This window comes from Sinohyriopsis cumingii, chromosome 5 (assembly GCF_028554795.1).
Source record: "Sinohyriopsis cumingii isolate HCF-2022 chromosome 5, ASM2855479v2, whole genome shotgun sequence".
NCBI lineage: Eukaryota > Metazoa > Mollusca > Bivalvia > Unionida > Unionidae > Sinohyriopsis > Sinohyriopsis cumingii.
In genome coordinates this window covers 127,579,252-127,596,177 of record NC_142965.1, presented here as the reverse complement: position 1 = coordinate 127,596,177, position 16,926 = coordinate 127,579,252, and the positions used below count along the sequence as shown (strand labels likewise).

Below are 16,926 nucleotides of genomic sequence, written 5' to 3'. Positions count from 1 at the left end.
AATTGAACGTTATATACTCAGAATGAAATGACAGCTGCAAATATTGTATTATTTCTACCGTTTTTGGTTCATCGATATTTTTCAAAGTGGACACTGGACACTGACCACGACAAAGGACATTGGACACTGACCACGAGGAAGTGATATTTGAGACTGACCACAAAAATGGACATATGATACTGACCGAGACAAGGGACGCATTTCTCATGTGTTAGGTAATTGAATGATGAAGGTTGCCACTTATAATTATTTAATCTTTGTGCGTGCACACACACACACACACACACGCACGCACGCTTTACTCGTTGTAGATATTCGGATACTCCAGCCCTGTTAAAATCTTTGGTCTTTAATCGATTTTGATCCATGTGATATATGTCAGTTTTCAAATTTACAAAACACACAAATCTACTGGAATGGAATGTTTTAACTATCAAAGTTGTATATTTCATAATCACAAATAAAATACTCCAGATTCTACTAGAAGAATAACTCGTGTGAATACGAAGCTTGGGCTACTTGTCTGTGTTCTACTTTCATTACAAGATTTTTTTTTTTAATTATACACATTTTCAGTGCACGTGTACTTGGACGCCTGTCTGATACACGCGAACTGAAGCAAGCTGCCTGATAAATGCTGAAGCGGTATACGTTGACCCTGAACTGAGATATATGTATGTTGCTATAATAGTAAGATACGTACATGTACTTTGCCCTCTCTTATAACTATGTTTGTGCTAAGTCCAATGTAGGCTTCCGCAGTTTAACACAATTTTTAAAATAGATGTGATTACTTATTACCTAATTAGAACCAAGAGAAATTTCCCATGTAGAAATCTGCACTACTTGATTCAGTTAGTAAGATGGCGATGATAAATTGCTACATTTCGTGGATACTCCTGTCAGTAGGTAAGTTCAAATCGAGTCGTAATATTGTCGATGAGAGTCTCCGTTATAGCGACTCTTCATATTCGTCCTGGTATTGTTGTTCACATCGTCATCGCACAGTCCTTTTTCTGTTTATTTGTAGCCATTTTAACAAAGTGTGAGACACACATAGTACATTTCCGGCACTCGGCGAAAATGGCAGCATTTGACTTGAATGGCGCTTGTACTTAAATCGACCTTGTGCTAAAAATTATAACATCATCGTGCCCGGCTGCCGCCATACTGTTTTTGGACAAAATGCACTGAAACGCTTAGTAACACGTAGTAAATCGCGACATATATGCCAAAAATTTTTTATAATTATTTTGCACTTCCCTCACTATGTAATGTTTTCATATATTCAACTATAATATATGAGCGTGTACAGTAATAATTTTGTACATTTTATTTCTTTGTCATCCGTTTGTATTTTTTTCTAATCTTCGTTTAGTAAAACTCTCCCATGTGTATATATGTATTTGTATGTATGTATGAATGTATATATGTATGTATCAATGTATATATGCATGTGTGTTTGTGCGTGTGTGTGTGTGTGATTTAGATTTTTTAACGTAGCGTTAACAATTGTTCAGTCATATCACTACGATGTCTGCAGTGTGACAGTTTATAGTAATGTCTAGCACTGGGGCATCATGCCGCAGCCATGTAGCATGATGTCCCACCCTGTCACATTATCCTGACACCGGGGAAGACCAGTCCTAACACTAATTACTTAATGTTGGGCGTCAAGCGAGGCAGCTGTTAGTACCATTTTTATAGGGCTTTTGTATGACTCGTCCGGGGATAGAACCAACAACCTCTTGCATCCGAGGCGGACGCTCTAACCACTAGGCCACCTGAGTGGTATGTATGTCTGTCTCTCTGTATGTATGTATGTATGTATGTATGTATGTACGTACGTACGTACGCACTGACGGACGTACGAACGTACGTACGTACGTGTGTGTGTGTGTGTGTGTGTGTGTGTGTGTGTGTCCCAAATGAATGTGTTAAAAACAATAATATTTATTTATATCTACTTTGTTTTCTTTTCGGTTAGTGTTTGTGTGTAAAATGTGTATTATTTTAAGGTTGGCTGTTGTCATTATCGACAGCAGTTTTTGTGTTGTTGTTTCCATCAATACATGCAGAAAATTATACCTCCCGACAAAATTTAATTGTATATATCTTTATGTTTAGGAAATGTATTACCCACGTAGTATGAATATAATCAACCAGTCCTGCTCTCTTCAACACCATAACTCTGACGAATATAATGCATTCTTATATGTTATAAATTGTCATTCAAAATTAAGATTTGTTTGTAAAACAGTTATTGAAATAAACATATAAATTTACTTTCTTTTTTTCTTAACTTTGTTACAGATTAACACATCAGGATCAGAAAAGGTTAATAAAATCACTAACGCATAATACCTACAAAACAAACAAATAAACAAATAAAACCCCAAAACACACATTGATGCATTGTTTTTAAATATATAGAATATCTATGCAACATTTCTAGATTATACAAGCATATCACATCAAATAAGCAGAGTGTAATTTTATGCGCTAAACAAAATGTAAGAAATGGTCTCTTTACTATATACACCCCTCTCTATTAAAAACACGAATCACATATAAGAATACTTCATCGATATTATTTAAGGGGGGGGGACTTAAATGTAACATAACAAAAACAAAAGCTATTTGGATTGGAAACAGGAAGTTTTCTAATGAAAGAATATGTCCCGAAATGGGCCTAATTTGGTCCTCTTCGAACTTTATACTCCTTGGCATAGAATTTTCTCCAGATTTACAACAGATGGTGGAAATTAATTATATGAAGAAACTAACAAAGGCAAAACGAATACTGGCAAGCTGGAGTCAAAGACATCTGTCAATAGTTGGTAAAGTAATTGTTGTAAAGACTCTTGTTCTGCCCATATTCATACATCTTTTTTCAGCACTTCCTAACCCATCAGCAAAAGTTGAAGCAGAACTAAATCGCACGTTATTTAAATTTGTATGGGGTGGAGAAGTAGAGAGAATAAAACGTGATATACTAGTTTCCCCAGAAAACGAGGGAGGACTAAATATGATACACATATTTTCATTCATTAGGTATATTAAGATAAGATGGGTTAAAAGATTGCTGGAAAAGGAAAATGGAACGTGGCAGAACTTAGTCAATACAACTATACTCAGAAATAAAAAGGATATTTGGAATTTAGGGAGAAGGAAATTAGAAGAATTTAGTAAGTTCATTAAAAACAGTTTTTGGAGAGATGTAATTTTGGCAGTATCTAAATGGAAAGAAGAACCGCAAAGTCCTAACGAGTATCTATCCATGAGTATTTTAAATTTTGTCCCCCCAAAAATGATTTATCAATACAAATCCTGGACAGAAGCTGGTTTTGAAATTCTGAACGATCTAGTAGATGATCACGGTAATTTAATACCTTTTGAGATAATAAAACAAAAAACTGGAAGCAATGATTTCTTAAAATACTTCTCCTTAATATCCAGAATTCCTAAAGCATGGAAAGATGCCATAAAAAACCACCTAGTACATAATAATTTTGATAAGCAGGAGGATAAAATAACGAACTTGCGAAAACAAGATTCACTCAAGTTTGTTTACAAAGATCTTTTACAGGAAACTAAAAGGCAACACACTGCGAAGCAAGAAGCTTGGATGCAAGTATTTAATAAAAATATAAGTAGTGAGGAGTGGTCTGATATATATAGCCGGGCAAAATGCTGTACCAAGGATACCAAGTTGATCTCTTTTAACTTTAAATTAATCCGTAGAATAACCGCTACTAATGATTTTCTTAAAAGAATTAACATATTTAATGACAACAAATGTACTTTCTGTAAGAGTGAAACTGAAAGTATTGAGCATCTCTTTTATGACTGCAGTATTACTTCACAGTTTTGGTACCATTTTATTGAAGATTTTGCACCTTTTTGCCCAAATATTGTACATCTGTCCAAAAAAGAAACATTTTTAGGAAGTGAACAACTGGACAGTTTGGGTAATTTTCTGCTTATTTTAGCAAAATATTATATTTATACTTGCAGATTCAATATGAAAAATCCTTCTATTTTTGCCTTTAAGCAAATAGTTGCAATGCATAAGAACATTGAAAAATACAATGCTAAGGTAAATTAAAAAGAGGACCAATTTCTTCAAAAATGGACCTCAACAATGAACATTTAACTTGTCTCTGACTTGATGGTAAACAGAAACAAAATATTGTAATATCACAAAGGCCATGTCACCTAGATTGTATGCCATATGCATGTGTATATGCGTGTGTGTTTGTGTGTGTGTGTGTTTTCTTTTTTACTTTCTCTGTAGATTATATTTATTATCCCTAGATTATCTGATAACCAGAAATGTTTGATTGTAAGGTGACCCTGGGATGGTTCCCCGACCCATTGGTCAACCTATTACGGGGTTAATAAAAAAAAAAAAATTAAACAAAAAAAAAAAAAAAAAAAAAAAATATTTCAGGCGGGGGGGGGGGAGCTGGCAGTTCCCTTGGAAAATGTAATTGTATAGAGCTTATAATTAAGGAACTGTATTATTCACATAGTATAAATATAATCAACCAGTACTGTTCCTTTCAACAACATAACTCTAATGGACATAATGCATTCTTGTATGTTCTAAACTATAATTCAAAATTAGGATTTGCTTGTAAAACGGAGTAGCAGGGAGGGTGAACCATACAAAATTTAGAAGGTTCCAAATGCCGAAATAAGATCTCCACAAGGAGGGGTTTTTCAACTAGAATTAACGTCGACTACGTTTCAAGAGGAACTCTCATAGAGATGAGCCTCTTTGGGAGGTCCTCCTGAGTTAGTCCAAATGTGGTTTCTGGTTGAAAACCTATTAATGGCGCTTCGATTACAAAAAATGAACTAATTCGTTGTCGTCGCCCTCCCTGCTGCTATGAATTAAAAATTTATGTTATTGATAATTGCCAACATCGGAGAAGCATATACCACTAGATTAGCTCGAGAGCGACTAGAAGCGGCTGGTGTAGCGGCAACTCAACCTCGACCCGGTGAAGAAATACTTGAAGGGGTCGGCAAAGTTCGTACTGAAGTCGGTGATATAAAAGATCGCACACCAGAAACAGAAACAGAACAAGCCAGGGGTAGGGTTGATATAAACGATAAATTTACCGAACTGGCTATTAAATCCATAAGGAAGGTTCCAACCGTAGATGGCTTAGCTGAGTTTGCCGTGCGAAGTTTTAATCGACGAGATAAAGTTTTAAAACCGGAGTATGCCGATGATGTTATAGGTCGTGAAGTCTGGTACAAGTGGATATTTCGTATATACTATATTGCTGATCAGGTTAAAAGTAATGATGATAGATTTACTACATTTTCTGACGCAATAAATAATTTTCTTACACGACCACCACAACTACAACCTTCCTCCCAGCAACAGAAAAAACAACAACCACAACCTTCTTCCCAGCAACAGAAAAAAACAACAACCACAACCTTCTGCGCCATCGCAACAAAAAATGTGTTGTATTATCCAGAAGAAGAAGATGATCCTGACACCGGCGCTACTGGTAGTGGTCTGGGAAGTGGTTTTATTGACTGTCCTAACAATATCATCAATGACGTGCAACGATTAGAAGTTCTCATAGGAGGTAAACGAGCTGGAAATAACTCACCAGAAATAATTGATGAAGCAGCTGATATCTGTCGGCGATTATTTCAAGGCGGTATCATGGATGTCGATATTTACCGAGAGTTTATTAATGAGCTCGTTGATGACTACCACAGTGACTAGTTGTTAGATAAATAAATAATTTAATAAAATGATCGTACACAATTCTCATCGTGGATCCGTACCAGTCTATGTGGTAAACTCGCGATTACCAAACTATAAAACAACTTACGGAGACGGACTCGGTGATGCTGTTCAGGGTTTATACAGAAGGATAGCCCCCAAAGCAATACCAATCGCAAAACAATTATCAATGAAAGCTATTGACGTTGTTCGTGATAAAGCTCCTGGCGCTATTGGTAACATTGCCAGTAAAGCGTTCTTGGCAATCAAGGACAAACTAGCACGATTAATACGCAGACCAAAAGCGGTCCAGCCACAACCGGTGAAATTACCAAGCGCCGAAGTGATGCCCGCAGATGTCAGCAAAGTAATATATCAAGCTGCAAATCAAAAACTAGCAGCGCTGATAAATCAAGAGGCTGAACAAATAAATACAAGTTTTATATCGGGAAGTGGTCTTCGTTTTAGAAGATAACAAATTATAATAAAATGTTTAAACGTGTATCTGACCCAGCATTTGACATGGATGCACCAGTACTCAAGGACGAATCCGTGCGTGATTATCAGTATTATTCTTATGAAGCAATATCGCCAAATCAACATGGACGAATTGAATTACGAGTTCAGGATACAAGTAGATATTTCTTGCCCGCTGAAGCGTTATTGAAGTCATAGGTGAACATGTAAGAAACACCCCCTTTGGTGTACCATACGGAGAGGATGTCAAAGTTGGTTTTGTTAATAATGGGATCATGGCGTTATTTAAAGGTGCCGTCTATATGATTGATGAAAAAGAAATTGAGACAATCCAAGATAATGTTGACGTTGCTATAACGATTATAGGCCTAGCAAGATATTCAGATGATTATACTAAATCAGCTGGTCCAACTATGATGTTTGCTAAGGATAATTCTAACCACCCCGATGGAGAACCGTATATTGTAAGACGACCAAAAAACCGTGCTGCTCCTCCTCTTGATATTGACGTGGAAGACATGATTATTAATACTAATCCAGATTACAATTTAGGATTTAGAACACGTCAATTAATGTTAAAAGATGTTCATAAAAGATTTTCGTGCGCAATTTCACTATCCCACATTTTTGGATTTTGCAGAAATGTCAGAAAGGTCATTTTTGGAGCCAAACACACAGTTGTTCTTCATCGAAAAGACGATAATGATGCTATCTGGCGAGAAACCGGCTCTGCTGTTGGTAAAGTAGTATTACCTAAACTCGCGTTATGGATGCCGGTAATGACTCCATCAATCGCTGAGAAACAGCGTCTACTTTCTTTTATGGATTAAGGCGGTAAATCAATATTGTCGTGGTTAACAACAACCACCGACAGTAATCAAAATCCTGTTAACAGTTTATTCACTTGGCATATATCATCACAGCAAGGTGTTTCTGCGCCAAGACATATCTTTATTGCTTTTCAACTGGCTGGACGATTAAACAATCAAGAAGCAAATCCAATGGTATTTGACAATCTTAACCTCTCTGAAGTATCTTTAAGAATAAACGGGCATCAAGAACCATCCGAGGATATAACGTTGAATTTTGAAAATAATCGGGTAGCACGTGCATATCATCGCTTGATGACATTTATGGGACGTGATCAAAACATAGATACTGGTTTACAAATATCACAACTGGATTTTACAACGCTGTACCCGATTTATTACTTTTCGTTGAAACATCTTGATTTAGTTAATCAATCTGTCGTTGATATACACTTCAGAGCTATCGTAAATTCACAGAGCAATTGCTGTTGTACTCAGTGACAAATCAATGATACTTGAAGGTGTTGGTGGGCGAATGAGAGTTATTGATGCACCAGTAGAAAACATGAAGACAATTAGATCAATCGCGTTTATTATAACAATGTCATATAGTCACGTTAATGTTACTCTGACTCCTGGTCAGGCAAAAATATTACAATCGAAGCGCGCAAAGGCATGTGGGACAACGATGACACTAAAAAATGATCAAATTGCTAACGGTGGCCCAAGCAAGTTATCGCTGACTAAAACCCAACTAAAACATTTCAATAAAGCAAAGCAAGCAAAAACTGGAACTCAACTTGATTTCGCTCCAAATGCCATCAGCGATATGGTTAAAACTGGTGGTATATTTCCACTTCTCGCAGCAATACCAGCATTAATTGCTGCTGCTGCCCCATCTGTCGCAAAAGCAGCCGCGTTAGGAGCTGTTGGAACAGACACTGGAATGGCATTAAAGAAAGCAACTGGAAAGGGAATTTTATACAAGGAGAACTTAAAAAAAGATCATCACGGACACAAAAACAAACAAAGCGTCAAAAAAATCCAATATGCCTCAGCCGGGTCGTCTAAAATTACCAGTGGAACAGTACGGAGCGGGTCTAAGACTTCCAGGAACTCCACCCTCATGGTACCCAAAACGCCGCTAAAAATACGAAGTATTTCACCGATATCAAATTTTGATTTGCTCGATGCTGCTAAACAACTTAAAATAAAGTATTTCAGAGGTGTTTTTATGCGAGATCAATTACCACAACAACCGAATAATCCAGAAACTGGAATTAATAATCTCGATAACAGCGCTGATCGAGGAACTCATTGGGTTGCTTACGCGATACATCCACGTGGAATTATCTATTTCGATTCGTATGGGTTAGCACCGCTAGTTGAATTTCTAAAATACGCACGAAACACTCCATCTCCCATTCCAGTTTGGTATTCAACGCTACCAACACAAATACAAACCGATCCACCAATATGCGGCCGTGAAGTAATTAATGTGCTTGACGCGTTATCAAAATCAACCAAACCGCCTCACAAAGTCATGCACGAGCATACCGCGGGCCGATTTAACATTTTAAACAATCCTTAAAGAATAATGGTTGATATTTACGGAAGATTTCTCTTCGAAGCAAAAATAAAAAAAGCGCGGTGATATAGATTTATCAAAATATGCGACCAAAGATGAAATTGACAATCTTTTAACGCTATGTGCGATAGACCCAGATGAGGTTGTTATTTTTCAGGACCGATACGGAAAACTAAAAACCAGCAATATCAAATGGAATGACATAGTTCGCAGGGTTCTTGGAGTTACCCCGGATAACATTCCCGTGTTTACTGACAGCGGAAAAATCAGAGACTCAAGAATATCGTTTACAACCATCAGAGATCAAATCGCAGCAAGTGTGATTAATCGCCTAAAAAATACCGGTGACACAATGACAGGTGAACTCAACATGAACGGGAACAAGATAGTAGCTGTAACAACTCCAACATCCGACAAAGATGCTGCAAACAAACTATATGTCGACAACGTAGACAGTAAACTATCCACGCTGCGGGCCGAATACGACGTTCACGTAAACGCGTTTGTATATCTTCGTAGAAACTTTAGACAAATTAATGAAACCGCAGAAGAATTCTTTGGTGATCCACTCACCGTCGACATGAAACTTTCTGATATCAAAATCAATATTGACACTATCAAACAAACACAGCAAGATATCGTAAGTGGGATTCCTGAGATCGTTAACAAAACCAGTTTGATTAAAATCCCACCTGGAGTTACTCCCGGGCATTTTACCAACATAGTATACACGGTATCATCTGGGTTCGCAACATGGTCTAAACAAAATAATACTATCAAATACACCGCAACAGCCGCTATAGTGTACAGGTTTTCTGTGTTCAGTGCTGCAAAATTTGAGATTTTCACAACATATCATTGGCAACATTCCACTGACATGTTTTCCGGGGTTGTGTCTGTTGTATTAAACAAGGGAACCGAAGAAGAGTTTATACTGGAAGCAGCCGATAAGAAACTAACCGCAACATCTTATTGGTGGTGTTTGGAATTTGTAGCTGAAACAACTCAGTTGGTTACTGCGTAAGATAATAAATGGCATTGACAGCATCAACGACAACATTAGATACGCAACATTATAGATACGATCAAGTACGCGAATGGCAATCAGAGTTAAAAACCCTCATCGACAGATACTCGATAAAAGTAGAGAAATATAGGCGACGAGCAGTCATCCTGGATGCTATTGTATACTCAGTATCCGCGTTAGTTGCATCACCGGATTGCTAAAAGTTGCTAAAAATTATCATATAGGTAACTATTGACAGACAGTTAACAATTTGCAGCTGAATTTAAATTCTGAACTGGATTTTAATTATAAACATTGCCGTGAAAATAACACCTACCTTTACTGACAATTTTTGATTTTATCAAACGCGGAAGTGTTATTGAAATAGACTGTGATGCAGTGTGTATACAGACGCCACGAACTGTATTGGCTGCAAAAAAATAAATAACTGCATACAGTTCTGCCGCGCTGGATAATATTATCTGTAAAGTAATGACATTGTGTTACGCAATCTCCTTGATGAAACCACCTAGATGAAATCAAGGGGGAGGGAACTAATTGCATTACATATGCTTAACGGAGTTATTTCCCTTAAATATCGCTGAAATTTATTTAAAAATCCTCGGGTTTTTAGCGAAGTACAAACAAAAAAGTTCAATAAAACACAGCAACCTACATCTAACAATAATGAAAAGCAATCTTTTGTTTATATTTTTAGACAGAGCGGATTTGCATATATTTTCTGCGACTCTTCGTATTGAAGGCACACAAATATCAAAATATTTGCTAGCTGCATACATCGAATGAAATATTTTTTTTCGTTTGTCATTAGATTTATGGATAAAATTGCTTTGGCGCTATTATCATTACAGCCAGTATTACCGGATTTACAATTCTCGCTCTGCGTGACAATTCTCAGATTGGATAAAGAATTGTCGAGTTTGTTGTTGCTGATATGATCGATCACAAAACCATCCTTGATCACCACACGAAAAACCTCGAACACAAAACGATGACAGAGATATTTTTTCTTCCCAACGGTAAATTGGAGATAACCAGTATTAATAACAAAACTAACTGGTTTTTTCAACCTGCAATGCCTGACTTCATCATTACGATTCGCTTCATAATTCTTGGTGATAGGATGTGGGGCAAATCTAATTTATAATTTGTCTAATTTATAATTTGTCTAATTTATATTTGCCTGAGAACGTAGTTATATAATCGCGCTCACATTTCAGCGCATCATTATTATTTTTTTATCATAATATCTTTTAAGTTAACGATATCTTTTTCTGCAGCAACTTGCACATAATTGTGTTTTGCTCCTGACTCCAATACCACGTCGCAGACACGGTATTGGTCCTAAACTTCCTTTTCGAATGCTTTGTGAATGTTCCCCGCAGAATTCTTTTCTGTAGGATTTATTACAAAAAGTTACAGATCCCACTTTAAGCTACTTGCACAGATCGGTTTGAGGCATTATAAGAAATATTATATATATATATATATATATATATATATATATATATATATATATATATATATATATATATATATATATATATATATATATATATATATATATTTCTTATTTAAATGTTTGTCTTAAATATAATATGGAGGGGTTTGAAAGATTATCTAAAATCAAGCCCTGGAAAGCTTCTAGATTCGATCTTGACAAACTAACCCCTGACTCGCGGAGGCGAGCCCTCACTGATTTGATTGATATTATCAGAGATGCCAAAGAAGGATTTCGTAATGATGGAGCATCTCACGTGTGGTCTACATTTAAAATTATACACGACGACGATGTCAAGGACGCTACAGTGAGCGATGCATGAGCGAAAACGATCATCGATTACCTCAATCAGAAATATAATTTCAGAATAAAGTTTATTGTGCGTTCGGATGATAACAGGTGGATTATCCGTGACAAACGTGACTCTGTCCTTGCTAATGGGAAAACCGCTCTGTTAAGTAAAGATTCCAAACCAGGAATGTTAGCTGGGATTGATAAACCATATTATGCTCGATCGTATCCTGTGACCGCGGTCATTTATGGAATCTAATAAAAAAAAAAAAAACAACATTAATGATCTTGCCCCAATGAGATTTTCATCACTGAATTGTGTAGCTGAACGAGTAACAGAACATTTTACAAATGCGATGCGCGGAAACGGTATAACTGATCTACGACGTGAAATAATAAACAAATGGGCTGAACGGGTCAAGGATACAGGAGTTACAATAAACGATATTGCCGAGTTAGAAAAAACACTAAGATTCCCCATAACCGTAGCAACGATAACAGGGGAAGTATTATACGAATCGAAATATAAATCGCAAGAAGCTCCAATAAATATCATTGATCATAACGCTCACGCTTGGACCAGTGCAGTTACAATATTTCCACGAGTTCGAACCGTACATTTTACCCATCTTCGGAGAATTCCGAGGGGGGAAACTCTGAGAGAAACATGTTTGATTTTATTAAACAGATAGGTTAAAACGATCCTGTGTCAGTGTGGTTATTTTCGAGTTCAGATAATGAAAAATATGATCAATTTGTACGCGTTAACGGTGAAATATACCGTAAAGAATCTCTTCATGAAACAATGAGAAAACTTACTCAGAGATATTCAAAAGATACTGACCGATTACTAATTGTTTCACTGTCCCATCCGTTGCAGCCCATGCTGCCAGAGAAAACAAATTCGTGGAAGCCAACCCGAAATGAGTTTCTCGAAGATGTACAATTAAGTTGTTGTGAGTACGGACACGGCGGATTGTGGAATACCAAGTATAATTACAAGGAAATGATATCAGTTGATATGGTTGCGTGCTATCCAGGAAGCTTTCTCGGGATGGGAGAATGCTCTGGATACTTTAAAAGATTTGGACACCCCACAAACTCGATGACGCGAGTGGCTATTAACGGACCATTACCCGATTTTGACCTGGCAGGATTCGCTCATGTAGCGTCATTTGAATTCGCCAAGGGTCTTCATGTTATTTGTTATGTTTGGTTTGGTCGGCATTTTAGTGAAAAGCGCTGGGCACCAATAGTGTTGTTACGATATATGCTTGACTGTAAAATACTGATATCGTTGACGGTCAGTGAGGCAATTACATTATATCGGGCACAGACTGAAGTTTGGTTACCAACACCTGAACTGGTTGATTGGGAAAGTGATGATTACAGTACATTAATCGCCAACCTCGAATAGAAAAGAAACGCGAAGGATCTTGGTAGAAGAATAATTGGTAAATTTACTCAAGGCGGTGATGCAACTACGAGAGATATATTTGTAAGTCGAGAAAACGCTTATTTATCTGACGGAACTCGGCTGGGTACAATTGTAAGTTATACTGATGGCGAGTCACCTCAGTATACTCATTTAAGATCTTCGATGCTAGCTTATGTTTCCATTAATTTGTTATCGATGATAAATAGATTCCCTGACACTGCAGTTAGAGTTGCAACGGATTCGTTTTACATCAACAAGAAATACCTGAATTCGGTAACTCGTTTTACAACTGATGATGCATCATGGGGTTCGTGGAGAATAAAAGAAGAAACGGTATATGATTATTGTGAGTCCGCAGATGTTGAGATCAAAGACGGTTATTATAAATCAGAATTATCAGAAATGTCGAGTGCACCATCTGTGTACAATTCAGTATCCAGACACAAAAGACTGTTTATCTCAATGGGCCGTGAGGGTCTGGTAAGACGATGCGAGCGATTGAATTATTTCGGAATTTAGATATGATCGTGTTATCACCTACACACAGACTTGCGCGAGAGATGAAACAACGTGGGGTTAACTCGTGCACTTATCACAGCTTTTTCAGATACAAGGGTGACGCATGGACTCCTGATCGGATGGGAGAGAAATATATTCCAAGGATTATAATTTGGGATGAAATATGTACGGTACCGTTAGAAACATTAAAAACATTTCTCGATTGGTTATTAACAAAATATACAGCTGTGATAATGTGTGGCGATCACGGTCAACCACCACCTTTTTTTGGTCCATCTCCACGTTTGTGGTTAAAAGATTTTGTTGATTATTACGAAGAGATAATTGATGATTATAGAGCGCTTGATGCAGAATTAAACGAGTTTAAGAAATTAAGCGGACTACAACCAAGTAAAATTCAATGAAATATTGCGTGAAATAATTTCAGAGACTTCAATGAGTGAATTTCTGCAAACGTGCAGACCAAACGACTTGATAGTGGCAAGTAGAAAGATAGTCAGAGATACATTTCAACAACGGTTGTTTCAGTTACACAAAGAGAAGTTTCCAACGTTGCCAGTGCCGTTGTGTTATCGACCAGCTGATACGCAACGGCAAAATATTGACGTTGATATACCAGGACAGACCGAAAAACAAAATCTCGTATTAAATGATGTTGTTGCAGTTGATATCAATGTAGTTGAAGATGCACTGCGCGCTGATAAATCCCCGTGGACGCTAGGATACGCAATGACGATACATTCATCTCAAGGACTGACTATTTCTGATACAGTTGTTTGGATCATTGATGATCGTATCGAGTGGTTAAACTTAGTTTACTTGGCTGTGTCCAGATTCAGAAGAATATCTCAACTGCGAAGGATTGTCTTGGATGAGTCAATGGCTGATGAAATTAATATTGAAAACAACAATGATATAATAAGAAAAAAATTAACTGGTTATAAACAAAATGTCAAAAAAAATAATCGAGAATTTGACTTTGATGTTGAATTTATCATGACACTGAAGCAACAGCAGAATAATCATTGTGCAAGCTGTAATTGTATAATGTTGTGGCAGTATTTGAGTAATAATCCAAGACAATTCACCGTAGATAGAAAAAATAATCGTCTTGGTTATACACGAGAAAATGTGATGCTGACTTGTCTTGAATGTAATCGGCGTAGGGGTGCTGGCATTCTTGGCGCTAGTTAAGTGATCTGGGCGGTAATTGTGTGTCCTCGGGAATTACTTGTAATTGTTCACGTGTGAATCCACGTTGAGGAGCAGTTGAATCCAGTCTGTAGATTGCGGATTCACCAGTAGATCTAGTTATGTTAGATATCTTGTGTGTGGTAATACTCCAAATAGGATCAGTCGCTCTTTTTTTACCACTTTCAAGTTCACCTGGTTCATATAAATATCTCAGTGACATCGCCCAGTATTGGTTGTGCTGAAAAATCACGTCGCTGTACGGCTATATTTTTTTTTTTTGGTAATTGCGTTAATAGGTTTCATGTTGGTTGTTCAAGTTATTTCATTATTTAATGCAGTTATCACGCTTGGTAATCTTGCAACCCATTCACGTGATCTCTTGTCATGAATGAATTCCTTCGCGTATTGATATCCAAATAACCGCTCAGCAAGTGTTCAATTAAATCGCTCAACAATTGCCTGATCACGCTGAATTTCAGTATGTCCTCGTTTGATGGTGACATTATGTTGCTTCATCAGCGATGATACTGCACCCTGAAATTCTTTGCCAGGATCAACTTGTAACATCTGTGGCCATCGTAGACCACCTCGTTGATAAATTCGTTCAAACGCAGAAGCAACCTCAGATGCTGTTTTAGTCGTTAACGGTTCTTCATCTTTGTATCTACTTGCAACATCAACTACAGTTAACGCGTATTTATATGTAATTTGACGTCTTCGGATTTTAATAGTATCATGTGGCAGAAATAATATATCAGCCCGATGAACTTCATTAGGAACACTAACATCAAAATGTGCAAATTGAATTTGTTTAGGCGGTGGTTGGTAAATTTGCCATATTGCTTGTTTGGATAACCACTTTTTAGCAGTAACGTGTGTAACTTTTGCTGCTTCAGCGAGTTTACTAATTGCTGAGCTACCCCTCCAGTATCCTCTTGGGGAATAATAAATCGACTCCATGTATAATTAACTACCAGCACATAGCGCTAATTTACCTTTCATTGCGGATTTTATTAACCAACTAGCTAACCTCTCCTTGAAAGATTTATCAGTGATGGAATTTAACGCGTGAATTAGTTTCACATCTGCGAGATGCCTATCTTGTAGATTTTTACTTTTATAAGCTACATCATGTGCATGACAGGCCTTATCAATAGCGTTTATCGGATACTCACCTGGTTTTGGTTGATCTTGGTCATCAAGTCTGATATCAAGTCGGGTTCCAGGACCGCAGTAATTATATCCGGGGAGGTGTTTTTCTCCTGGGTATTTAGCCCACGGAGTTCCAGGTAGTTTTGTTAATTTTGCTTCAATATCACCCCCGTGTTGCTTCTTTTTTTTTACCTGACTTTGGCTTTGGCTTTTGCTTTGATTTTGGTTTTGGCTTTTGCTTTGGTTTTGATTTTGGTTTTGGTTTTGGTTTTTCACCCGATTTGGAAATAAATTTAAATTTCTTTGTACCGCATCGTTCACACTTGCCCGTAACCGCAGATCTGTTATTTTTTGTTGTAATGGTTGTTAGATCACTTGTTGGCGTGCGCGCCCTGCATTTCACACAATATAAATCCATATTTATTTTATATTATTCTAATGGAAATCACTGACTTTTCTGCTACAAGGAAACGAGAACCAGTTAAGCATCATGCTGCGCTACCAAATGATGTTCATATGATTATCGTAGGGCCATCTGAAAGCGGTAAGACACAGTTATTACTTAACTTGATAATGAAGTGGATGAAGTGGGATAAGTTGTATTTGGTAAAACCATCAGTTGATGATCAACGATGCTATGATGTAATAAAAGATTTTAATGAAAGCGCAAAATTGTTAAATGAAAACGGCGATGATGTTATTGAATTTATCACCGATATCAATGATGCGCCGAATGTTGATGATTTAGATAAATCTATTAACAATTTGGTCGTATATGATGACGTAATGTTGGAAAAAAAATCAAACCCTGCTCGGATATTTTCAAGAGGCAGACATAAAAACACTGATGTGATTTATGTAACTCAGCGGTATACACAAATACCAAAAGTGATCAGAGATAACTGCAATATTCTTGCTGTGTTTAACGGAGTCAATACATATACGCTGAGAAATATTCATCAGACTTGGTGCAGCGGTGATATGGACATAAATCAGTTTAGAAACTTCTTTTCAAGAGCGCAAGCTACTCCACACGGATTTATAACAATAAATTTTCATGATCCCAGAACAAGGTATCGAGTTGGTCTTGATAACATTTTTGGATGATTAGCAGCAGGGAGGTCGACGACAACGAATTGGTTCATTTTTTGTAATCAAAGCGCCATTAATAGGTT

At 37.1% G+C, this 16,926-nt stretch overlaps 1 protein-coding gene across 3 annotated transcripts in view; it reads left to right on the top strand.

Annotated features, from left to right (window-relative positions):
- Positions 1 to 710: 710 nt before the first annotated feature.
- LOC149800163 (uncharacterized) overlaps positions 711 to 16,926 on the top strand; it is a 43,052-nt gene continuing 26,836 nt past the window's right edge. For 2 of the 3 annotated variants that reach the window (XM_089959768.1, XM_089959766.1), the window contains exon 1: positions 16,175 to 16,295. In XM_089959768.1, coding sequence (XP_089815894.1) covers positions 16,190 to 16,295 — 106 coding nt within the window. In that variant the 5' untranslated portion in view covers positions 16,175 to 16,189. Of the gene's footprint in view, positions 910 to 16,174; positions 16,296 to 16,926 lie in introns of those variants that run through there. The other variant, XM_089959767.1, reaches the window with a different exon arrangement.